Source organism: Crocodylus siamensis, chromosome 13 (assembly GCF_052110815.1).
Source record: "Crocodylus siamensis isolate JL-2025a chromosome 13, ASM5211081v1, whole genome shotgun sequence".
NCBI lineage: Eukaryota > Metazoa > Chordata > Crocodylia > Crocodylidae > Crocodylus > Crocodylus siamensis.
The window spans coordinates 13,805,211-13,829,986 of NC_143407.1; the positions used below are offsets into that span (position 1 = coordinate 13,805,211).

At 49.0% G+C, this 24,776-nt stretch overlaps 1 protein-coding gene across 1 annotated transcript in view; it reads right to left on the bottom strand.

The window, feature by feature from the left end:
* The window catches only part of LGR6 (leucine rich repeat containing G protein-coupled receptor 6), a 216,498-nt gene that overhangs the window by 35,741 nt on the left and 155,981 nt on the right, over positions 1-24,776 (bottom strand). The window contains exons 7-12 of the mRNA XM_090025815.1: positions 9,745-9,813; positions 8,314-8,385; positions 7,311-7,382; positions 6,467-6,535; positions 5,292-5,363; positions 2,326-2,391 (exon numbers count right to left, since the gene is read on the bottom strand). Of these exons, the coding sequence (XP_089881941.1) occupies positions 2,326-2,391; positions 5,292-5,363; positions 6,467-6,535; positions 7,311-7,382; positions 8,314-8,385; positions 9,745-9,813 (420 nt within the window). The remainder of the gene's footprint in view (positions 1-2,325; positions 2,392-5,291; positions 5,364-6,466; positions 6,536-7,310; positions 7,383-8,313; positions 8,386-9,744; positions 9,814-24,776) is intronic.

Here is a 24,776-nt window from a genome sequence, read left to right on the forward strand (position 1 = left end):
CATTTTTATGGCTCTGAGTAAGAGAAATGCATTTAACTATGATGCTTACAGGACAAATGACACTATCTTTTGTCTATTTTTGCCTAGTTTGTTGTGTGTGTTTAGATTTATAGTTTTTCCATTTAAGATCAGAGCAAAAACTAATGTAACGATTAGAATGTGCACCAGTTTCCTAGATTATATAGTGCTACCCCCACCCTATTAGTAAAGCTTCTAGTTTCTTCTTAACTGGAGAAAAATGTGTTGTATTATATGTGATGGGGTGCAGATGATGTGGCACGTCACCTTGAAAATCCTAGATCTGCCTATAGCTAGGAACAGAATGTATGTTAAACTTCAATTGTGGAAAACAGCTCCGTGGCAAGTTGCTAAATTACTTGACTAAATCTGCGGCTACAGAACCGGAGAACACAGGGCAACTTCAGTGGGATGCAGATGCATAACTCCCGTTTGGCAATCCTAGCCTTCGATACCACAGTGATAAGTGACCTACTAAGTAGGGCTGTGCAAGGCTTCGGACGGAGCTTCGGAGCCGGAGAAGCTTTGGACGCTTTGGGGTCTGAAGCAGCATATCGAGGTCGAAGCGCTGCCTTGTCTGGCTTCCCGAAATGCTTCGGAGCCGCATCGGAGATCCGGCCATCGGGTATAATGGGGAAACAATAAAATACTTATAACTTTGTTTTTTGTCCGATTTGGATGAAATTTTCAGGGATGGTAGACTCTGCAGAGAGGTGAAGCCTGCCAAGTCTCAAGAAGATCAGTGCAGGGGTTTGGGGGGAACAGCACCGCAAATTCTTGAAAGCAAAACTCATGTCACATCTAGGTGTTACAACATAGTGGGGTGAAAACTGCAGGGCTGGTAGCTCTTACTGAGGCCACAAAGCCTGCCAAGTTTCAAGAAGATCGGTGCAGGGGTTTGGGGGGAACTACCCTGCAAGCTGTGGACAAGCACAGCTCGTGCCATGGGTGCTGTGGGACTGACCGTGTCTGTCCTGGGGCGGGAGGGGAGACCCTGCTGCAGGCCTGGCTGCTGAGCTGCTGTGTTCCCAGTTACCAGTCAATCACTCATGATTCACTGGGGGACCAGCTCAATACACAGGATCTAGCTACTGCATCACGACTTAACGAGCATCAATTACCACCTACAACACCAGGCTAAGGAGGGGAAAGAATCAATGCAGACAGTCAACTGCCCCAGGACAGACACAGTGTTGGCACGAGTTTTGCCTGTCAGCAGCTAGGGGTGCAGGCCCCAGAGGCCCCCTGCACCGATCTCCTCCACAGCTGGCAGGCGTCACAGCCCCTGCAGCTGTCACCCCGCTGCATCTTAGCACGCGCAGGGTCACCCGTGGCACGAGTTTTGCTTGTCCGCAGCTTGAGGGGCAGTTCCCCCCAAGCCCCTGCACTGATCTTCTTGAAACTTGGCAGGCTTTGTGGCCTCAGTAAGAGCTACCAGCCCTGCAGTTTTCATCCCCCTGTGGTGTGACGCACGGCCGTGACATGAGTTTGGTTTTCAAGAATTTGAGGTACAGTGCCCCCCAACCCCTGCCCGGATGTCCTTGAAATTTGGCAGGTTTCATGCTCTCAGCAGAGGCTACCGTCCCTGCACGTTTCATCCAAATCAGACAAGAAACAACAAAGTTATAGATATTTCATCAATTCCCCATTATACCCTATGGCCGGATCTCTGAGGCAGCTCGGAAGCTTTGGCCGGATCGAGGTGGAAACCCGGTCCCGAGCTCCGGATCAGATCACGGCCATCTGAAGCAGCCAGATCCAACGCTGGATCAGATCTCTGCTGACTCGCACAGGCCTACTACTAACACCACAGGATAGATGACAATGGGGAATATCCAGAACCAAACTCCACATTAGGTTAAAGTAAAATCAGCGCAGTCCAGTCCTTCCTTTTACGGTGGGACTCTCTCACGTAGAGGCTCTCAGGTTTAAGTCTTTTGTTTTGTCACAATGGGGTCCTGGTTCATTACTGGGATTCCTAAACACTACTCGAATACAAATAATAAATGAGAATCATTAATAAGTCCCATCTCCTGGAAGAGACTCGGCTCCACGTCAGGCCTCTTGCATTCACTTCACAGGTCCTGCATCCAATGTGAATGAAATGAACTTTTAACCCCCCTCTCCCCATAATTCCTATTCCATTCAAGTTCTAGCAAAGGCCTGGCTGCATTTGTATGTCCTAGGAACTGGATCTCCCATTGCTTGCTCAATCCCTTGGGGTACCTTGGAGCCAAGATCATGTCTGTCACCAAGCGGGCCCCCAACTGCAAACCAAGCCATGAGTGAGGGAATGTCTTTACTCACATTTCTTCTAGCCGCTGACACCTGTGGAAACTGGGCAGCTCTTCTATTTGGTTGTGAGAGAGTTCACTGTTGGGGAAGGCACACAACAGAAATGTCAGGAGATTAAATGCATAGCTAGCTCTCTTGGGAAGGAGATAACGCTGCGGAGGGGAGCAGCCTGACCTTAGGCCATGCAGCTGGGGAAAGTGGGAAACCCCTGGGAAGAAGAATATCCGTTCAGCACACACCTGATGCTTGGCACCAGCTTCCTCATTCATTTCCTTACAGAGTGATTTCCTTGTATTAGTCATGGAGTGCTCAGGATTTCACCTGCTAATCTGGCCTCAGTGCAGCTTGGTCTATTATAGGTGACAAACCCTGCTCCTGGTACAGCTAGAATCTGCTTTTTTAGGGTCAGGATCACAAAGCCCACTCCATCCGGCCCCTGGCTTAGCACAGGAGACAGCTGCAAAATCTGTCAGTGCTTCCTTGCCTACATCACGCCTTGTGTCTGCATAAGCAGAGCAGTTATGCATGTCAAGGCTCCCCTCCAGGACCTGTGCGTAGATTTGCAGCCCTCAGGAGCAAACCAGTTTCTGATGCCTGGGGAGGTTTTCGTGCAGCAGTGTGCCTGTCCTTCTTCCTGGGACTGCACTTCAATCTGCACCACCAGCCTGATTTCTATTTCTTGCCCATCTCTGGCACTCTCCTGGCTTCCTCCCCAGGTCAAGGGCAGGGCACACTGGGAGCTGATATGGGCTGTCTCTACCTGCAGGGACATCTCCCACATATGGAGATGTTGTTCAAAAACTGACTGCCTGAAGTCCTTGATCTTTCATCTGCAGGCTGCCCTGAGCTGAGCAGTGTTTCTCACCACTGCCAAATCCCCAGGAACATACTTACTACTTATTCTTTATACTTCTCTGATACCTTCTTTATGAGGATCTTAAAGCACCTAAATAGGTGCGTAGTTAATATTTGTAGGCATGTACAGGTGAGGAAACCAGGGCACAGACAAGTTATATGACTTGTCCAAGGACACATAGTCAGTGGCAGAGCCCAAGGCTCCTTCTGCCTAGAGGACATGATTCCCAGCTCACCTACAGGCTTCCTGTATGATCTTAAAGCAGCCTTTTAACTGTCCTCTGCCTTGGACCCCAAAGTGTGAAACAGCGATAACAGCCCTTCCCTGCCCGCTAGGATAAGGGTGCTGAGGATAAACACCACAAAGATTTGGAGATGTCCCCAGGCAGATGGCCTTACACAGTGAACTGAGGCCAAAAGCCTAACACTGAGTGCAGGAGCTTGGGAAGGACTGAGTTCCTGCTGCATCACAGAAGATATAGTCCAGTCAGAGATCTTTGCCCATTGATGAGAATGGGAAGATGAGCCCTTAGCACCACAGTTCCTGTAAGGCCCCTTGGCAGGATGCTCCCATACACAGTCTGCTGCTGACATTTTTCAGTTTTCACTTTTTTTGCCCAGAAGCTCTCTGGGGGCAGGGATAGGAGGAGGGAGACATGTCCCAACAAGCTTTCATGACAAACATGTTTGACAAAAGGAAAGGTTGAGGGACTCCCCCCTCCCATTGATACTGGCATCACTCTGTTGATACTAGCGGAGTCCTGATCTACAGCAGGATTAGTAATGGGTGGGGGGGTCCAGGCCCAAGAGACTTGTTCACAACAGGGTGAGTGAGAGAGGAATTAGGCCCACTGTGAACAAAGGGGACCCCCTAATAGCCATTGCTGTGTTGCAGGTGCACAATATAATCTCCCTTCCCCATAACTTGTGCTTGATGGAACCTGGGGAGAGGGGTTGGCTCTGGCCTTGTATGGGGGCAATCCCCTGTGCGAGACCCCTCTGTCCTGCATTTGGTGTGACATTCACACCTGTATAAAGCTGCCACTCTGCCTGGGCAGTACTGGATACCCTTTTCTACTCTTGTTGTCCAGTGGGGTGAATGATGCATAAGTACAGAGTGGGGAGACAAGAAGCTCACACGTGTGTAACAGCTATTGCCTCTGAGCTTAGTGGTGGCTCCTGTGGGGGGGGTGGGGGGGTGTTAATCAAAGATCAGGGCAGCTGCGATTGTAATGAGAACTGCCTGGGTAGTTAGTATTCTGGATGAGAGAATTGCAGAATCATAGAAAAGTAGCGCTAGAAGGGACCTCTGGAAGCCACCTAGTCCATCACCCTGCTCCAGACAGGATCATCCCTGTTTAAACCATCCCATACAAGTCCATCTAACCTATTCCTAAAACTGCACAATCCACCCTGTCACACAACCACAAGGCACATTGCACAAAGTGCCAAGAACGTCCTAAACCAGGGGTGGGCAAAATGCGGCCTGGGGGGTGGATGCAGCCTGCCAGGCCATTCTATCCAGCCCGCGGGGCCCCTAAAACATTTAGAAAAGTAATATTTATATGCCCCTGGCTGCCTATCATGCGGTCCTCGATGGCTTGCCAAAACTCAATAAGCGGCCCTCCGCCCAAAATAGTTGCCCACCCCTGCCCGAAACTATCACAGGTAAAGCAGGGGGGACAAAGGCACGGTCAATGCCCTGCTGCTGCAAGGGTTGTTAATGCACATTTGAAAGACCCAAGGAAGAAGATCACACTTCAGCTAAAGAGGAAGGCAAACTCTGCCCACCCCACCCCCTCCTTGATGCTGACCTGACCAGCAAGAACTTCACACATTCACACTCTTTCTGGCATCCTTTCCCCTCCATAAACTTATCCCAGTCCCTTTTAATCTTCTTTTGTAACTGAGCTGGTTGTGGTGCTCTGGTTTGTTTGCTGGCAGCTGAGCATTGTCCTTTCCAGTATGCACCTGAAACAGCTGGGACAAGTGTGCTGGGCAGCTACAGGGCACTTGGCCCAGCATGAGAGAGAGAGCTGCCTGTGTGCCCAGGACCCTGGGCACTCTTTTGCATGCCACCTCTCCAAGGACCAAGCAGGATGGGGGGAGCATTTGTTACTCACAGGACTCGGAGGCTGGGTAGTTGCTGGCACATCCCTCTGGGAAGCAAATGGATCCCTGCCCGGGTCAAGGTCCTGGGAATGGAGACAAGAGATAATGGCTGGTATTACTGAGAAGTGGGCATGTAGAGAGCCTGTCACTGCCCCAGCCCTGCCTTCCAGTGCCAGGCAGGAGAGGACAGAGCAATCACAAGAAGGAAAGCATCACAGAAACTGAAGGTGACTTAGCAAGAAGAAAGCAATGGCTGCTGGGTGTCTGGAGAAGTGCGGTAGGAGGTGGCCTGGGGGAGCAGGCAGTGGCCCTGCCTTGTCATAGACAAAGCTAGCATATGATCTCCTTAGAGACTGTGCAAAAAGGAGGACAGTGCCACTGCACTGATAAAGACATCCCCAGTAACCTGGTTTTTCTGCCAGGAAGATGGCATGGCTGGGAGAGCCTTAGGTGCTATTAGAGCTGCTATGAGGGAACACAGTGTCCTTCAGCACTTCCAAGAGGTTTCACAGAGTCAGCAGGGAGTTCACCAGTCCTCTCCTGTGACTGCAAGGGTCTTGCACTGAAGAGTCTGCCATGAGGTCCTGACCTCACCGAATGTGCCAGCAGGCGAGCCGTGGCCAGCATGTTCCTGGGAAGGCTTGTCCTTGGGAATCGGGACTCCCAACTGCCCTAAGTAGGGTTGGGGGATGGGCAGGTCTTATGGTCAGAGCTGAGCCAAACCAATTATTGGAGGACTTGATCATGAGGTCAGTGAGCTCCAAACATGGCAGATTTTCTGCCTTTTGGGGGTTTTTTTCTGGCTTTTTAGACAGCAACTGGCAGTGCAGCTCCCTGGCAGTGAGGCAGCAGCACTGGCCCTGACTGGGTGGAGGTGGAATATAATTTCTGTAGTTCTCTGCTGTAGGGGGCTTTCTAGGCCAAGTGGGTTGGGGGTGCCCATGAGACGTGATTAATGAGAGAGGAATAGAGAGCGCTGAGAGCAAAAGGGGAGCTGGGGTGCTCCCAGACAAGCTAGCTGGAGCAGATGCAGGAGCAAAATGGTTTAGAGACGAGCTCAGTGATATGCAGCAGAGCCTCACATGGCTTTAAAGTTACTGCATAACAGAATAAACCTGGCCTCCACTGAGGCTCTTCACAAGCCTGGAACCCCTTAGAGAAGGAACATGGTCGCAGGGAAACTCACAATATTTCTAGGCTGGTAGTTCCTTTAAGGTCTGGGAATTCTCTGATGTCTGTTGCTCCATTTAGGGACCTGGAGAGAAATAGGGACAAGCTCAGGGGCAAGGTATGAGCTGTGGCCAGAGCAGCTGAAAACAGCAAGGCCAGCTGCTGGAGCTTCTGAATCCACCTTCTCCCAAACACACTGACATCTCGCTTTGCCCTGTGCAGCCAGAGTGGCTTGATTGTGGTGCAGACTGGGATGAGTACCCCCTGGGATCCAAGCCTGGAGCTGCTGCTCTTGTTAACATGCCACTGCAGGGAGGCACTCACAGTATTATACAATATTGTGGGTCTGTTTTATCATCCCTTTGCCCAAGAGGAAATATGCTTGCTCTAGTGGTCCTGTCAATAGTATTGCAACTGCTCAAATGGGCAGTGCTGGGCAGTGCTGCATAATGGTGCATGGCTAGGCCCATGAGATTCAGTTAGTCATTAGGTATTTGCAGCTCAGTTGGGGCCCTGGTGGGAAGCTTATCTACAGCAGGTAAGAGTGGTATTTATCCAGTGAGAGGAGGGGTGTAAGCACTGGGAGCCTGACAGCTAGGTGATCAGTGAGAAGAGGGTGCCCCTCTCAGTGGCTGTCCTTTATTAAAGGGCATTTGCACCACGTGGCCTAAAGACATGGGGCTCATTTAGCATTGGTGGTCTGGGCTAGAAAAGCTGCACTGAGTTTCCCAGTGAGGGCACTGTCAGGTTCACAAGAACGATGATAGCAGCGGCAGGAAGGAGGCACCTACTCTCTGCTGGCCCCCAGGGTTCCAGTGCAAGCTCGGTTACCTTTTTAAGGACCTGATCGATGAACTTACAGGGTGTGCAGCTTTGGCAAGAACTGGAAAGTGGACTGTCCAACAAACTGGATAGGATTGCCATAAAAATGTCTGCAAAGGAGACAAATAGCCAGCTTAGATTATCCTGTGCAGACTGGAGGAAATGCTATTATTAGTTGAAAGCACCTGGAGTGAGGAATGAGCTTCTCACTGCAGTGATGAGCCCACATGCTCCACATAATCCCTGCCTGCCCCCTGGCCTACCCTCTGGCTGAGCTCTGGCAAATGGCAGCTGGAGCTCTGTAGTGCTGCTGCACCTGGAGAAATGCCCTACAGCTGCTTTCTCTTCCTTGTGAGTGCAGCAGCGACCTGTGTCCCCCGCTGGACCCACCACCAGAATCAGTATCTCCTCAAGCAAAACCCAAAACCAGCCAATCTGAACTTTTGCTACTGCCAGCGCTTCCAAAAGCAGGGTGGGAGAAGCAAAAGGAAGAACTGGTTGAAAACTCTACAAGCGGTCATGGTGGGAAGGGGGTGATGCTAGCCTCACAGCCCCTTGTATTCTGTCCTTAGGCCTTTGTGCCCCACTGTTGGGGATAGATGACCATTGTCTCCTGAACTACTGTGGTTCAGCTCTACCCAGCAGCATCCCCACATGCACAGCTACTGCTGCCGCACACAAGCTGTAGGCAAAATTTCCAAGCAGCGTTGTGACAAAATGTTTGGGAGGGATATAGCCAGGGCCTGGAGAAACCTCTCCATGACACACCACAGCAAGGTCACTGCCATCCATTCATCTTCCTCTTCAATATCAAAGGCATTGCAGCTAGGGCTTAGGGGCACATGGCACAGGCTTGAGGAGAGGTAGGGAGAAGTCCAAGCCTTTATTGTACAGTAGGGTTCTTTCAGCCCATCCCCTAAGCATAAACTTCAGATTATGATCATAGGAAAAGATGATCATCAGGACACTCACAGACTGACACAGTAGGCTCCTACCTCCCTTGAATCTAATGAACTAGAAGATCATTTTCACAATTCTTACATGGTTTGGAGTAACGGGTTCCCAACAAATGCCTTCTCTGGAATAGCCTTGATGTTGTTGTTATGGAAACCCCTGGTGGAAGAGAAATCCTGGGACATTAATAGTTGGAAGGTAGGAAAGAAAACACTTTTAAAAATAGAGAGGCTTAGAAACTCAGAGGAGATGGGATTGAAGTCTTGCACGCTGTCTTGGCTGCAGTGTCATTGAAAGTGTATGAGAAGCATCAGCCAGAGTCTTGCTGCATTCAGCAAGACAGGCCTAGCATCTGATACTGGCCCCCCTTACACTGAGGGGCATAGCCTTGTGTGAATGGCTCCTCTGAAGTCAGTAGGGTCACTCGTGGACTGGGAGTTGATGGGATGCAGCTAAAGGGACTGGAACCCAGCATCCCATGAATGGAACAGCCTCTTTTACAACACTGTACCCAGCTATGGACTGCAGTTGGTATTGGTGGTCTCATCGCTTCATTTCTACAACTGTCAACCAAGTTTGCACTTTTTTCAGGCTAAGGTTGGCTACCATCATTTTGCAGGGTTTTCCTTAGCATATTTTGGCCAGGCCTGGGGAAAAAAATTCCACTTTTGTATAGTTTGTAACCTTCCAGTCCGATTTGCTCCATAATGAAGCCTGACGTTTGTGATGAACCCAAAGCGCAGCCTCTGTGTGATGGTGGATCCCTTGTATCCCCTGGGGATCTGTTCCAGTAGTTAATTAGCCTCACTTTACAACCTGTGTTTTGCTTTTGGCTGTGAGGATCCTTCTAATATTCTCTCTGTGCAGGAAATCCTTCCATCAGAAACTTTTGTCTCCAGTCCCTCCCTCTCAAATCTACTCAAAAAGCTGCCACCTGTCCTGATGCTTACCCCCAACCTGTATCACAGTGAATGAACAGAGCAGTCCTAAGGTTCATAAATGATCAGAGAAACTACATGCATCTTCAAACTGGGCTTGATCCTATCTCAAAACCCATCCCTGCTGCTTTCACTGGGAGCACTGCTGTGCCCTCATTGTTATAAACCTCAGCAGACCCTAGAGAACTCCACACTGACTTCAAAGGGCTTTGGCTCTCACTGCTGGTCAGGCCTAGAAGGAGGGTGAGGCCAGACAGCACCAGGGTACTGCAAAGCTGGTAGCACGGGCATGCCAGTGCCTTGTGCATCCCATCCCTGCTACCTGAGGCAATATCCATTAATGCCCAATGCCCTGTGCAGTGTAGCATCATGACTGGAGCCACCTTTTCTATGCTAATGATGCCTGCGAGGTATATTGTGCTGGGTAGGACTATGCTGCTTATATTGCAGAGAGAATTTGGAGAAAGCAAACAATGACTTGGAATGGCTGCTTTTCTCAGTCAGCACATACACAGCTCTTTTTGTGCCATTCTCTTGCTGAAAATGAAAATTTTAAAATGAAATAACTAGAAAGCCTCACAGCTCCTGTAGTCGGCCCAAGGTCCTGATGGCCACAGGGAATTCCAACAGCTCATTGTAGTTCAGGTCCCTGGAAGACAGAGGGAGGGAAAAAGCAGTCATTAAAGATCCCGGAGGAACTTAATGGAGTGTATCCATGCTCTGAAGGGATGGAAATTTGGTTATTAAGCATCAGGGATGAAATTTTCCAACTGCACTCATTCAGCCACCAATGTCTGGAAACAACAAAGCCTCACGTGTTCCTACCACGGGAATATTCCCTGCTAGGGGCACTGTCAGGCAGAGGCTGGTCCAAACTCTGGCTGCTTTGAAGATGTTGAAGTATTTTGCTTCCCATCCCCACAGTCTCCGGAGCTTGTCTGTGTTGGGGCTGGCTTGGTCTGGAACCTCCAAGACGTGCTCTCCTAGAGATTTGCTCCCACTCACGTCCTCCAGCGTCACATCTGGGCATATTTACATACCACAAGGAACAAAGCAGCAGCTTCTATTTCATGAGCCGTGCATAGGAGCTACTACTCTCCTATTACCATCTCTGACCAGCTGCAGGGAGCAGGAAATTGCAGAGCAGAAGGCCTTCCACTGGGAATGCTTTGTCCCTTGGTCCTGCAGTTCAGCTGGGAGCAGAAAGCAAGACCATGTCAGCCCGTGGTGTCTACTATCGTGGGAAACAGCAGGCAAAGCAGGCTCCAAGAAACCTCTGCCTGGGCTCAAGCTTGAGACAGGAACTGAAAGTCATGAACCAGATTTGGGTTACTGACCCTGGTGCACGCGAGGCTGTAAGGAGCTAGGAACAGGTGTCATTTACACTAGTTTTATTTAACTTACACCCTTACATTAGCTGCTTCACTTGCTACCCACTTCTGACCCCGTATCCCATGACATGTGCCATCCAACACTTCCTAGGCCTCAGGGCAGTGGTTTCAGAGGTCATGCAAGGGGTGTGGGGGTTGCAGATGGTGGAAGTGGGTGAGGATCTGGTACCACTTCCTCAGTGGGAAAGGAACGGAGGGCAGGTCTCCCCAGTTCAGATGCTAATCCAGCCCTTGTCAAGTCTCCCACTGACTTCAACATGCAGTTGCCCAAGGCCTCAAATGATTCTCATACACTCACTTGGACTCAGGTCTATGTCATATATTTCCTGGAGATAACAGAGTCAATCTCAGTACCATTCCCTACTGATGCTACAGTTGAGTTAATTGTGTGGGGAGAACAACAGGGCTCCAGCACTAGAGTTGCCTCATAAGAGGACTGGAGCAGACTCTGCCCCTGAAGAGGGGTGTCAGCTTCAGCAAGTCAGCTACGTTCCTGAAGATTTAATATGGTCAATACTCTTCCTGGAAAGTGCAGTGGTACAATCCCACCCTTGTTCTACCATCCCTCACTGGCCTTGGTAGCAGAAGGCTACTTTGCACGCAACATATTGCATGACGAGATTGGACTATCGTGTGCTTCCTTTCTACTAGCATGCAACTTAGTGCGTTGTAAGCAGTAAATACTTGGAACTTTAGTTTAATTACTGTCTCCTGCAGATTACTGTATAATTACACTTAATGGATTTCCAAGCAATTACTAACTAACCTGGATTGTGGTTTACAGGACAGAAATAACTCTGCTTTTACACACCAACGAGATGGTATTTGCTGCCTAATTACTTCGTAACCCTCATCCTCTGGGACCACGCATTGTAATTACATGCGAGTCTCCCCAAGTCCTGCCCTTAGATGGTAATTACCCTGCAACTCTCCCCCGGCCACGCCTCAACATGGTAGCTAACCAGGAGCTCTCCCCTAGCCCTGCCTCTACCTGGTAATTACTCTGGAATGTGAAATCTTCCCCCAGCTATGGTGGCGGGATGACACGTGTTTTGTAGCAGTGACATCTCAGACTAGAGAATTCAGTCATCTGGGAAAGGTTGAAATATCCTAACGGTTTCCTAATGTGGGCGAGCAGCTGCCCTACCCTGGGCTCCTCCCCTATACTGCTGAACAAATCCAAATCCCAGGGTCAGGATCTTACCTGCTGCTTTCCTGCCACAGTTGCAAGTCTGTCCTTGGGTGTGCATGATGGACTGGCCACACTTGGTATTTTCTAATGCTCCATTGCTAAGTAAGACACAAATGAAGTCTCCTGCTCACATCTGACCTAAGGCTGTTGTCATGAAGGAGCCCCCTTGCTCATTAAGAATGGTTTGGCTTAACACATTAAAGCATGTGCTAATGTCATAGGTCAGTGCACACAACAGGGCACTTTCCCCATCTTTTCTCCCAGAGCTATTCAGATAATCTATCTGTGAATAAGCCAGATAACTCTGTAGCAGCTGTTTATGCTGCCCATCACTTGCAAGGACTGGAGTACTGGCTATTTGCCACTGCATTGCTTGGTCTCTGGTACGAGACACTATTCTTTGTCACAGAGGGCAGGATATGAGGTGATGGGTTCAAACTTCAGCAAAGCAGATCTAGAGTCAATCTCAGGAAACACTTCCTTACCATAAAAGCAGTAGGACAAGCCCACGTAAGTTGTGGAACCTCCTTTATTGGAGGTTTTCAAGAAGAGTCTGGTTGTTCACCTGTTTGGGGTCATGTGGGAACAGTGTATCTTACATCTATGCAGGGGCTGGACTACATGACCCTTGAAGTCTCTCCCAACCCTATGATTCACTTCCCATTATATGGCTGGGTAACTGACACCCAGATTTATAAGGATATTTAGTCATAGAGTCAATGGACTGGAAGGGACCTGTGAGGTCATTGGGTCCGGTCCCCTGCCATAAGCAGGAGGTTAAAGACCTCAAACAAGCTCATCGAGGTGCTTATCCTCTTGACCACCTCCAACGATGGCAACTACACCATCTCTGCTGGGAATGTGTTCCAGGTTCTAGTTACCCTTATGGAGAAGAAGTTCTTCTTTATGTCCAGCTTAAATCTTCCCTCTGTTAGTTTGTGACCATTGGTCTTCATCATCCCAAGGGTTGCCTTCCTGAAGAGTTGCTCCCCCAGATCCTGTTGTTCTCCCTGACATATTTGTAGGCGGCTAGCAAGTCACCTTGCAGCCTCCTCTTACCCAGACTGAACAAGCCCAGCTCCCACAGTCTGTCCTCATAGGGCCTGCCCTCCAAGTCTCTAATCATGCAGGTGGCCCTTCTCTGCACCCTCTCGAGTTTATCCGCGTCCTTCTTGAAGTGCGGCACCCAAAAATGGGCACAGTACTCCAGTTGCGGCCTCAACAACACTGAGTAGAGGGGAAGAAGCACCTCGTTGGATCTGTTTGGCAACACATCGGCTGATGGGCGCCCGGGTGCAGTTTGCCCTGCTGGCGACTTCCTCGCACTGTTGGCTCGTATTCATCTTCTGGTCATTTGTGACCCCCCAGGTCCTGTTCAGATGCTGTGCCAGCCAGTGGGACACTGCCTGTCATATAGCTGTGGTGAAGGTTCTTCCTACCCAGAAGAAGGACCTGGCACTTTTCCCTGTTGAACCTCATTTGATTCTGATCAGCCCATAGGACCAAGTCTGTCATGGTCATCCTGGATCTTTACCCTATCCTCAGACGTGCCTGCATTTCCCCACAGCTTGGTGTCATCTGCAGACTTAATCATAGAGCATTCCACCTCCTCATCCAAGTCATTAATAAATACGTTAAAAAGCACTGGTCGAATCACTGATCCCTGTGGGACACTACTGGAGACAGTCCTCCAGGATGAGGCCATCCCATTGATTACCACTCTGTGGGACTAGCCCCTAAGCCAGTTATCCACCCACCTCACTGTACGCTCCAGGCCAGTACCCTCCAGTTCGATTGAGACAATTTCATGGGAGACAGAATCAAAGGGTTTACTGAAATTTAAGTAAATGATGTCTACCTCATGACCCTTGTCCAGCTAGTTAGTTACCTGGTCGTAAAAGGACACCAGGTTTGTCAGGCATGATCTACCCTCCACAAAGCCATGCTGGTTGTTTCGTAATACCCTGTCATTTACAAGCTTGTGGTTGATGGCCTCTTTAACAATTTTTTAAAAAGTTTTTCAAAGGTCAAAAGTCAAACTGACCGGTCTGTAGTTTGCAAGGTCATCCCTCCTCCCTTTCTTAAAGATGTTGCCCTTCTTCCAGTCATCCGGGACCAGCCCTGAGTTCCACGACTTTTTGAATATCTTTGCCAAGGGCCCTACCATGAGTTAAGCCAGTTCTTTCAGGACTCTTGGATGTAGGTCATCTGGCCCAGTGGACTTGGAAACGTCCAGTTGTCCTAAGAGGACCCTCACCTGTGTGGGACTGACGTCATGTTGTTTATAGGCTTCCTCGTGCTCTCTGGGCCTCTGGACAGATGCACAGCTCCTAGCAGCCTTCTGAAATACTGATGTGAAGTATTCATTTAGGAGCTCAGCCTTTTCATGGGGGTCAATTGTGGGCTGCTCCTCCATATTCAGTAGAGGTCCCACAGTGGAGCTTTTTTTTTTCTTGCTCCCCATGTACCTGTAGAAGCATTTTTATTGTCCTTTATTTTGGATGCCAGCTTGATCTCCGTGCCTGCCTTGGCTTTCCATATCTCATACCTGCAGACCCTGGTTACACAACTGAACTCTTCTCTGGCTGCTGAACCTTTTTTCCATTTGTTATATGCATCTTTTTTCTTTTTCAAAAGTTCTCTAATGTCCCTCTTGAGCCAAGCAGGTCTTTTGGCTCCTTTCCTGCTCTTTGATTGTGTGGGAATGGCCTCATTTTGGGCAGTGAGAATTGCTCCCTTGAAGAAGCACCATTGCTCCTGAACTCGCACCATTGCTCCTGAACCATTTTGTTGCCTCATGATGTATATAGGCCATCACTGGGATTTCCAAAAGCACCTAAGCCTCTAATTGCCTTTGAAATCATTGCACTAAATAGACTCCAATCAACTGAAGTTAGGAACATGGGTATTTTCAAAATTCCCACTAAGCAAAATTAGTGGGAAATTAAGTGCCTAGTACCTTTAACAATCTGGCCCTAAGTGGTTTGCCCAGGAGAACTGGTGGCAGGCAGGGAGTTGCACTTAAGTTTCTCAAATCCTACGTTAGTGGCCAGACACTGAACCTTCCTCTGTCTCCTGCTTAAGCTGCAGGAAGGTAATGAGAAAGAGGGGGCAACTTCATGTACCTTATACGATCAATTATGTAAAACAGGTAGAGCAAGCTCCCCCAGTATGTGACAGTCCAATGTCTAGACATCATTAAGTTCCTGCTAACGTAGATGGAGACCCTAAATGCCAGATAGACTTTTTCACGGCAGAAGAGTTTCATCCCTGAAGTACAAGTGGATGTGTTTGTGAACCATCCTTAGTTGCAAAATCTTGCCCAATAATAATCCAGCTTGATACACAAACTAACAGTACAGAGCTTAGATTCATAACCAATATTCTTGGCAAGGAATAATTAAACATGAGCTAATATTGGCTCCCTCTGTTGTTTTGGAGATGTGTTTCTTTTCCAGTCTGTTCTTCTTCAGGTGGTTTAGTACAAAGGTTCTCTTTTCTTTCATCAGCAGATGAGCATTTGTTTGAATGTCAGTATGCATGCAAGTATGTACAGGCCTGGGTCTTCCTGAATGAATACGTACCTATTCTTCCCAGAATAGGTAGCATCTCCCAACTAACCCCCCCACTCTGCCCCATACATGGCAGATACAGAGGGTAATGTCTTCAGCAACTACCCCTGGATAGAAGAGCAGTCTCTAAACTCTGGCATGCATTGTAATCACTAGAAAGTGAAAGCGCAACCAGGTGTAGTCTTGTTCTAGTGTATCAATAACCCCAGCCTGTCTGAGGCAGATGTAGACCTTTCTAAGGGATAGTTGCTGATGACCCTGTTCCAATGCTTCCTGACCTTTGAGAGCTCAGCCTCTTGCCTGGAAAATGAAACCAGGCACATTCCACTGCAGCTGCCCTATATGTTAAGGACCTACCCCTCTCAATACATATGCTGAGTCCCCCTGACTAATACTTCATGGAGTGCCCCATGGGTTAGGAAACGCCAAACTGAATTGAGCTTTGCTTCACTCATTCAGTGAGGCCAAAAACATTATGCACAGAGATATGCACAGGGCTCGGTCCTGGGGCCTGTACTGTTCAATTTCTTCATCAGTGATTTGGACGACGGGGTGAACTGCAACCTGTTTAAATTTGCTGATGATACCAAAATTTGGGGTGAGGTGAGCACGCTAGCAGGGAGGGAAAGACTGCAGCAAGACCTGGACAGGTTACAGGAGTGGGCTGACATAAACAAGTTGCGTTTCAATACTGACAAGTGCAGGGTGCTGCACTTGGGCTGTAGTAACCAGCAGCACGCTTATAGAACGGGAAACTCCCTTCTTGAGAGCACGGAGGCAGAAAGGGATCTTGGAGTCATGACTGACTCCAAGATGAACATGGGCCGACAATGTGAGGTCACGGTTGGCAGGGCTGACCGGACCTTGTCGTGCATCCACAGGTGCATCTCAAGTAGAGCCAGGGAGGTGATCCTCCCCCTCTACGCGACGCTGGTCAGGCCACAGCTGGAGTACTGTGTCCAGTTCTGTGCGCCCCATTTCAGGAGGGATGTGGGCAACACTGAAAGGGTCCAGAGGAGGCCACACTCATGATCCGGGGACTACAGGGCAGACCCTACATTGAAAGACTGCGGGACCTAAACCTGTTCAGCCTTCACAAGAGAAGGCTGAGGGGGGACCTGGTGACTGTCTATAAACTCACTAGGGGGGACCAGAAGGGTTTAGGGGAGACACTGTTTCCCCTAGTGCCCCCTGGCATGACAAGGAACAATGGACACAAATTATTAGAGGGTAGGTTTAGATTAGACATCTGCAAGAACTACTTCACAGTCAGGGCGGCTAGGAGCTGGAACCAACTTCCTAGGGAAGTGGTGCTGCCTCTTACCCTGGGGGTCTTTAAGAAGAGGCTTGATGCCTACCTGGCTGGACTCATTTGAGTCCAGTCTTTTTCTCCCGCCCAGGCGGGGATTGGGCTTGAAGATCTACAAGGTCCCTTCCAACCCGACTTCTATGATTCTATGATACATTCTCCTTTCCTTTACAATCTCCCTAAAATGAGCCGAGCCAGTTCCTCAAGTCCTTATTCAGGTGTAGTCCAAGCCTTACCTAAATACCCTCTTGGGAGTCTGGCCTGAGTATATACTGAAAAACTCTCTCCAGACTTATCCTTCCTGGGATTTCTACAGGTCCTGAAGGAGGATGCTTTGTGCCTAAAGGCTTACCCAACATCTCTGCTAACTATACAGTTGGTCCAATAAAAGATATCACACAAAACATTTGCCTTTCATACATGTTCTGGACCATCATAAGCTCCCCGCAGGGAAGGTGCAATTGCCTACCCTGGAAATCCTCAAGAGGAGACCGGACGGTCACCTTGCTGGGGTTACCTGACCCCCAGTTATCTTTCCTGCTTGGTGCAGGGGGCTGGACCCGATGATCTTCCAAGGTCCCTTACAATCTATGAATCTATGAATCACAGCTACACAACACCCCAACCCCACTATAAAGAAAGTCTTAGTCACATCAGCAAGAGCACAGGACAAAATGAGCATGCACTGTCTCAGCTAAACAGGGCAGTGAAAACATGCAGGAATAGCTTCTGTAAATTCAGCAAAGCTTACTGAGCAAGGAAACAGCAAGAGATCCTTCTCCTGTGGTCACTGTGACATGGGCCATCCCAAGTGTAACCCCTTCACTTTTATTCCCAACATGAATTTGGCCTATCATGTCTACACTAGCTCAGTTTTTCTGTGACTGAGAGAACATCAGTTCCTGGCCTAGCCTGTCTTTGCTAAAAGAAAGACTAAAAAGACATGGGTGAAATCTAGGCCCTATGGCAAATCAGTGCAGGGTTTGGCTATTGACTCCAGTACAGCCAAAATTTCACCTTTCATACTTTGAAGAGCCCCTTTGTGTGGGTGGGCAAGGGCAGCCAAAGAAACCACCCAGGGTTCACCACCCAGTTTTGCTGTTCAAGGAGGAACTGGTTGAAGAGAGAAGGATGCAGCACAGACCTCACAGCCTAGCGGGAGGGGCATGTCAAGACAACATTATACCACCTTTAGTCCCTTCCAGCACTCAGCTGCTCTGAAGTCTACATTTCACCTTTGTCCCACAAGCTGACTATGCTATATCATCCTTCCAGAGTGAGCTTCAGCTCATGAAAACTTGTGCTGTATCTAGATATACTTTGGTTTGTCTGTAAGGTGCAAATCTACCCTACCTTCTAGCTGACTTCAGACTAGCATGACTAATTATGTCTCTGTCCTCCTAGAATAGCTTGGAGTTTTCACAGAGCTCTGCTACAACTTCACTCCCAGCCAAAGGGTGGCCTTTCAGTCTTCTGTAGTGTGCTGGGAGGATCCTTCAGCCAAATGCAAACACCGGATCCTTTTCATTGCTCCACTGGCCCCTTTGTGTGACATCAAGAGGCCAGGGGAGCAGTGACAAGCTTACCTAAATGTTTTAGAAACTGATGGATATTTCATTTAGTGAATCATCCACCCACCCTGATCTCAGGTGCTTGCATACCAGCATAGGAAGTGGTTTCTAGCTGATGGGCAGAGAGAGAATGATTCTTTCTAGATCAGGACCAGCAGTGACTCAGAACAAGAGTGCTGTATACAAAACATTTCTATGAAATCCCTTATGCCTATTTTCTCCTCTTTCAGAGCTTAAAACTGCTGCAAAAAGCGTCACAAATAATTCTCTACCTTTTTTTCTGTTTCACATCATGGTATTGTTTCCCACAGATTTGGTCTGTATAGACATAGAAAAAGGCTGCAAAAAGCCATGCCTGCCACCAGGTGGCAATATGCCCACCCCTCCTCTGCTACAGCTGGGTGCCGCCATTGCCACCTCACTTGGCCAAAGTAGCTTCTCTTCTCAGAGGAGTAAAAGTGACTTTATGAACACCTTGGCTACTCCAGGTCTGAAGTCTGCCCCTGCACTATACCGTGCGTGAGCTGTGGGTTCTCCAGTGCTAGCTGGGGGTGGACTTCTCACTGCAGCCACATCTGGAGATGTGACACCATGCCAAGACTATGGAAAGATGCCAACCCACCATCACCAATCCATCCCCAACAGCACAGTACCAGCAGAGAAGGCTCACGAACCCATAGAAGAAATAAATGGGCCAAGCATAGAGAAGAGTGTCTTGTCCACAGCTAAAGGTTTTTAAAAGCTGAACCACCCAGCCAAGGACTGTAGGGAATGGCATGTGAGTGAAGTGGTTATAAAAATATCACTTTTCTTAGCTGTGCTCCAAGATACCAGCTTCAGGCATCACAGTGGGACTGTCAAAGCAATCCTGTCTGGTCTTCTAGTTAAAACAAACACCTCTTAATGGTCACAGATGCAAAGTAAGATGTCTGGCGTCCTATTACTGTTGTCGCTATTTTTCCTGTTGTTGTTGTGAGCTTATAGGTTCATATTTGGAAAATCTCAAATACCCTGATGTTTATTTAGAAATAAAAGTAAATTGACATCAAAGGAGCAGTTATTCCAGGCTGTAACTGTCCAGATGATTTGAAGCTGACGACACACAGCCTGGAACTATTAATGACTTGAATTGGGCCAAAAAAAATGAGGAGGAAGAAAGATAGTCTCAGCTCAATTTTCTGCCTGTTAGAGGCTATTAGTGGTTCCACACAGGAAGCCAAAAAATATTATATGGAGCTATAAATTCTTCCATAAGCCACAAAACACCACAAATTTGCAGCTAATAAACCTGAAGATGCAAGAAGATTGGAAACTGAAGGTAGGATGTTTGCTGATTATTCCAGTCCCAAAACAAACGCCTCTTGTTTTTTTGGGATGCTGTTGTAAGTCTCCTGCATCTCTATTAGCAGATCAGGTTGCTTGGTTAGTATGTACCTAGCTGGCATCTAACCAGGCTGCAAATTAATTTAGTTACCACTGGTGCTGGTAGCAGTGGTTCTGATGGGCAAATCAAGCATCCCAGATTAAATGATTCACAGATTTAAAGCAAAAAGAAACTTTTATGACTGGCTGGTCTGACCATCCCATCCTGAACCTTGCCCAGGGGTTCCCACATGCAGCCCATAACTTATGGTTGGACTGAAGCACAGTTTTCAGAAAGAGACACTCAGTCTGGATTTACTAATGAATATGACCAGGATGTCAGGAAGGGTGGCCATGCAAGGCAGGGGCTCTGCCCATGCCATATACTGTTAAGCACCAGCTGGGTGATACCAGCTTGGTACAGACAGGTATGTTTAGTAGGTTAGTGATTCTACCCCATCTGCTCCCCTGGTGCCCAGCTGTACCTTGTAAACACAAAAGTCCAGATTTGTAAAGGTACCTAGGTGTGCAGGACAATACCAACAAGCTTTAGCTTTTTCTGACAGCGGCTAATCACTTGGATCCAGCTGCACAAAGTCCTCCAAACTGGCACTTGATGTTAGCAACTTCCGCTTACCACTGGCCAGGTACTGAAATGAACCTGCAGATTAGGGGTAGCCCAAGCCTGGTCACTGGCCTATCCAGTCCTGTTAGATTGCTTTACGTTGAAAGTAATGAGGAAGATTAAATATTCTGAGTATACCAGTACCAAGAGGCCTCAAGCAGGTTGGGACCCATAGTGATGGGTCCCGCACTCACCTCCAGCATTTGACAACCCCTGCCCCAATGAGCTTGTACTCTAGGGGCCTATCCACATAGCATATGTGCCACTCTAGGAGTGCCACCACTCTCAGGTTTGTCCCACCAACTTGTTCCAGCCACATATGCACCAAATGCTGGAAATGAGGTAGTGCCTTAGCCCTACCATCTGGGTGCCTGAGCTCCTTGAATGCTGATGTGTGTGCAACACTTATCCAAAGTGGCTACTGCCTCCTTTCTGGGATGTGGTGTCTGTGGAGTAGGAGGCAGTAAAGTGCTTCACAATGGTACTGCCAGCTGCAGCGTGGAGGTACTCCAGGCATCTCCTAAAGGCCAACACATAACAGGTGTGCACAATAAATAAAGTGCCAGTGAACCCTCCTTGCTGCCCAAGAGATTGAATGGACGCCCTGGGGAGGACCTTTGGAAGGTGCCACCTGCCTACCAGCTCCTAGAGACAGAAGAAGAGAGATCTGTAAGAAGGATGTGACAGCAGGGAGCATGGCTGTTTCTGGCCTGGGTGAACAGCCTTCCCCTTGTGCACACTGCTCCAGAGCCCAGCAGGAAAAATACCAGGTGCTTGCCTTTAGGGGAAGCTGATTGAATCTGTTTGCCAATACAGAGCATTTTTTTCTGCCCAGGCATTTGTTTCTACTAGCCTTGCAGAGAAAGAGCCTGGCCTTTGTTTTATAGCATCAGCATTGCTATCCTGGGGTTTACGTGGGATCAAGACTTAAATTAGAGCGCGAAGGAAGCCGCATGTACTTCCTGCCTTGTACTTCTGTAGCTGCCAATCCTTCCTAACAGAGCTCTGGTCCCCATTTAAAAATGCAGCAGTGCCCAGAATGTGTCTGTTCCAAGCAGCGTTTCTGTCTGTTCTGTAACTGATGAAGGTACAGAATTAAATATGTTTTCAATTCCATTTGATTTATTTAACAAGGTTGAAATAAGCCTCTGAGAGCTGGGATCTCGTGGGGGGTCCTGCAAACACAAGAGCTGCCATGCACGTATCGCTTCCAAGACACAAAAGAGACTGACCACAAAGCCAAAAGCAGCAGGGACCTCAGTCATTGAGATGAGATGGACAATAACCAGGGGGCTAACAATGCTGGCAGGAGGGCCATGCAGGGTGTTATTGCACTTTGCTGTCTGGGAGATGTAGTCTCAAAAGCCTGGTCTGCAGCCGAACATTTGGGACACGAGCATTTGGAAGGGTCATGCTAAACCTTTTTCTTTTTTCTCTTCTTTTTTTGTGCAATTTGCTGAAGAGCAATGTCCTGCTTTCAGCTCAGGGGCAGAGGGCTAGGGCTGGAATGAGAGTGTGGAACTGGTTCAGGACTGAGTAGCATCACTGGCACTGGGTGCAGGGGGCACATGGATGGAATAGCAGGGGGCTGCAGGTCAGGACTGTGACACATTGGAAAAGCAGGAGGAGAAGTAGAGGGTTGCAATCACAGGGGCTGTGAGTGAAGACTGAAGAGTAAGGGCAGGGCTGGGTTTGCATTGGGAGACCAAAGTGGAAGCATCGTCACAGCCTGGCTGTGTCATTGCTTTTGTTGCCTGCACTGTCTGTTCCTCCCTTTTACATGCAACAAATTCTGTCTCTGAATGTCTGGAAATAAAGGGATTTTTCCTCTAGTGCAAGTAGGTTCCCTGACTCAGGTGTTCTTTGGAAGTGAGACATCTGAGAAGAGTTGAAAGAGAACCTCAAGGAGATGAACAAAAAGGGAAGGGTTGGGGTCTAATGAAAGTCTCTTCCATGCAAGCTCCCGCTTTTGATCCCAGCCCCCACCTGGCCCACTTCTGGACACTGCTGGCAGTGGATCATGGCTATGCCCTGGCCTTGGTCCTGGTCCCATGATGTCACTGCCCCACAGTCCCAGCCCTGGCTCTGCTCACCCATCTCGCTCCCTCCCTGCCTACAGTCCCATCCTATCTGGCCGACTGAGTGCATCCTGCCTGCATGGGGCCCAGGACAGTGTCTATGGACACTCCACCCACTTGCCCGCTCTGTCCAGTGCTCCTGGCAGTGAGCATGGGGTGGACGGACAGTGGTGGCCGGGCAGCAGAGCTGGGGCTGGTGGTAGTGGTGACACTAGCAGTGACAACCAGAAAGAGTCACCTCTGTGGGGGCTGCCAGGAAGTGGAGACCAGCTGCCATGCTGCCTCTGTCCCACTGCATGCCCAGGTGCGGTGGGACCGGCTGCATGCACCACGGCCAGGGCTGCCCCCCGCACCTGGGCTGGCTGGACAGAATCCCTCCCCTCTGTTCACAGGGGGGTGCAGTGAGAGGGGGCTGGGGTGTTCATATTGAATGCCTGGCAGGGGAAGAGGCTGAGCTATTTGCAGTGCATATGCATTGGTGGGGAGTGGGGCTGCCTGTGCTGCACACAGCAGCAGAAGGGGGAGCTGCCTGCTCAGTGCACCTGGTTAGGAGCAGGGTGAGGCTGCCCACATGGCGGAAAAGGGAACCACCCATGCAATACACAGCGCATGCAGCGTGTGGCCCCCCCCAGTCCATGGCTCACGTGGCCCTGGCCCCTGAGAAGTTGGACGGCCCTGTGCTAGTGTATTTTCCTATCTGGTTTTAAAGGAGGCTTGCCTTGTTTACTGAAGACTCCTACCATCTTACTAAATGACTTCATAGCATTCAGCATGGGCTACCTCACTTACAGACACCTTCCAAGCGTCTGAAACAATGCCTCCATGAAGGAGACCCCCCCTGACTCTTTCCCCCTCTCCCTGACCCCCTGCTACATTCCCACTTTTTCCCTCCCTTGGTTCCTAATCGCTCTGTCCCTGGTAACTTCACTCCATCCATTTGGTCTGTTTTGGCCTTTTCATAGAGGAGCTGCAACCACAGAAGCAAGGATGATTGGGATTGCTGAGCCAAAGTCTTCATACAGGCCTGTTTATACTGGGTGCTGCAGTTTTGCAGGTGCCAATACTGAGACATCCATAGGTCTGGTTGTCAGGAAGCACCCAGCACCCCCAGGCCAAACTGAACCCAGCAACCCTGAAAACCATGCAGGAGGTGCCTCAGAAAGGTTTCCCAAATGGAAGCATCAAGATAATTGGCCACTTTGGGGAAATGGGCCCGCTGCGCACTGCGCATGGATCCTCTGCATCAGCGGGGAAGGCACATTCCCTTCTGGGAGTTGGACATCCCTTCCCAATGCAGCTTATCTGAGACATGATGAAGTCCCATGTGCCCCTGAAAGGGTTACACCCTATGCCACAGGAGCCATGGCAAGAAGGTTCCCAGGTGCCACTCTCATGGCCCAGGGCAAATTTGAATTGTCTTTATTTTCTCCTCCAGAGAATCCAAGCGTTTCTTGGCCCTGGGAAACTTCTGCTCTGCTCTCTGCATTTACTAACCTGCCTAATTACCCAGATGATGGGAGCAGCATATTGGGAAAGTCTGCGGTGAGGGCACTTCCTGTGAGGCAAGGTTAGGCAGATAAGGTGCCTGGGGCCAGAGGTTCCGGGTTTGCCCTTTTGGGAGAAGTTTTAATTTGTTAATGCTATATATATTTTTTTTTTAAAAAAAAAAAACAAAAGAGCTTTTAAACAAACAATGGTTTGTTCTCTTCAAGTGATTTATCACCTGTGTCAAAAGAGGAGCTGGCAGAGACCAGAGACGAGAATTAGGAAACTGCAGAGCTATGGAGCAGAGAGGTCATTGGGGAAAAAGCATGATTGGGGTGGGGGGGGGGTCTGCACAGTAGTAAAGGCACGTTAATGAACATGTAGATGGGCCCAGTGTTTTACAAGGGAAAGTGCATTAATGGATTTTCAGGGTCTGCAATTTCTTTCCTTGTATTAGCTTTATAGGAAGTGAGATCCACCCAACCATACTGGGGACAAGGCCAAAGTCCCCACCACAGCCTACTACATTTGCTGATCCAAGCTACATGCATCTAGTGAGGAAACCCAGGTCAAGGAGGTAGTGGAGCACCCCAAGGCAAGAGGCTCTGGGGTTACTCTCCAGGCTTGTCACAGGCATCACTGTGCCTGTGTGTACTAGTCCTTCTCCCTTCCTGGGTATATTTGAACTGCAAGGCCCAGATCCTTCCTAACTCCATTGATTTCAATATGCATTAGGTGTCCAAATAGGATTTAGGTGCCTCAGTATCTTAGGGCTCTTTGGGGCAGGGACTCTGTACTGCACCTGGTATAATAGGGTCCCATTCTCTGTTGGCTCTCAAGCCCTGCAGTAATGGAAATGGTAAACAAGAGGAAGAAGATGCAGGTGTGAATGTCAAAGCACATTTAAAGCCCTACCCTGGTCTGTGGTGTATGAGAAACAATAAATAAAGTGAGCCAGAAGCTGGAGGAGAGGTCCTGGAACATTAGTACACTGTATCCAAGGCTCCTTTCCCTGCCAGGCTGCAGG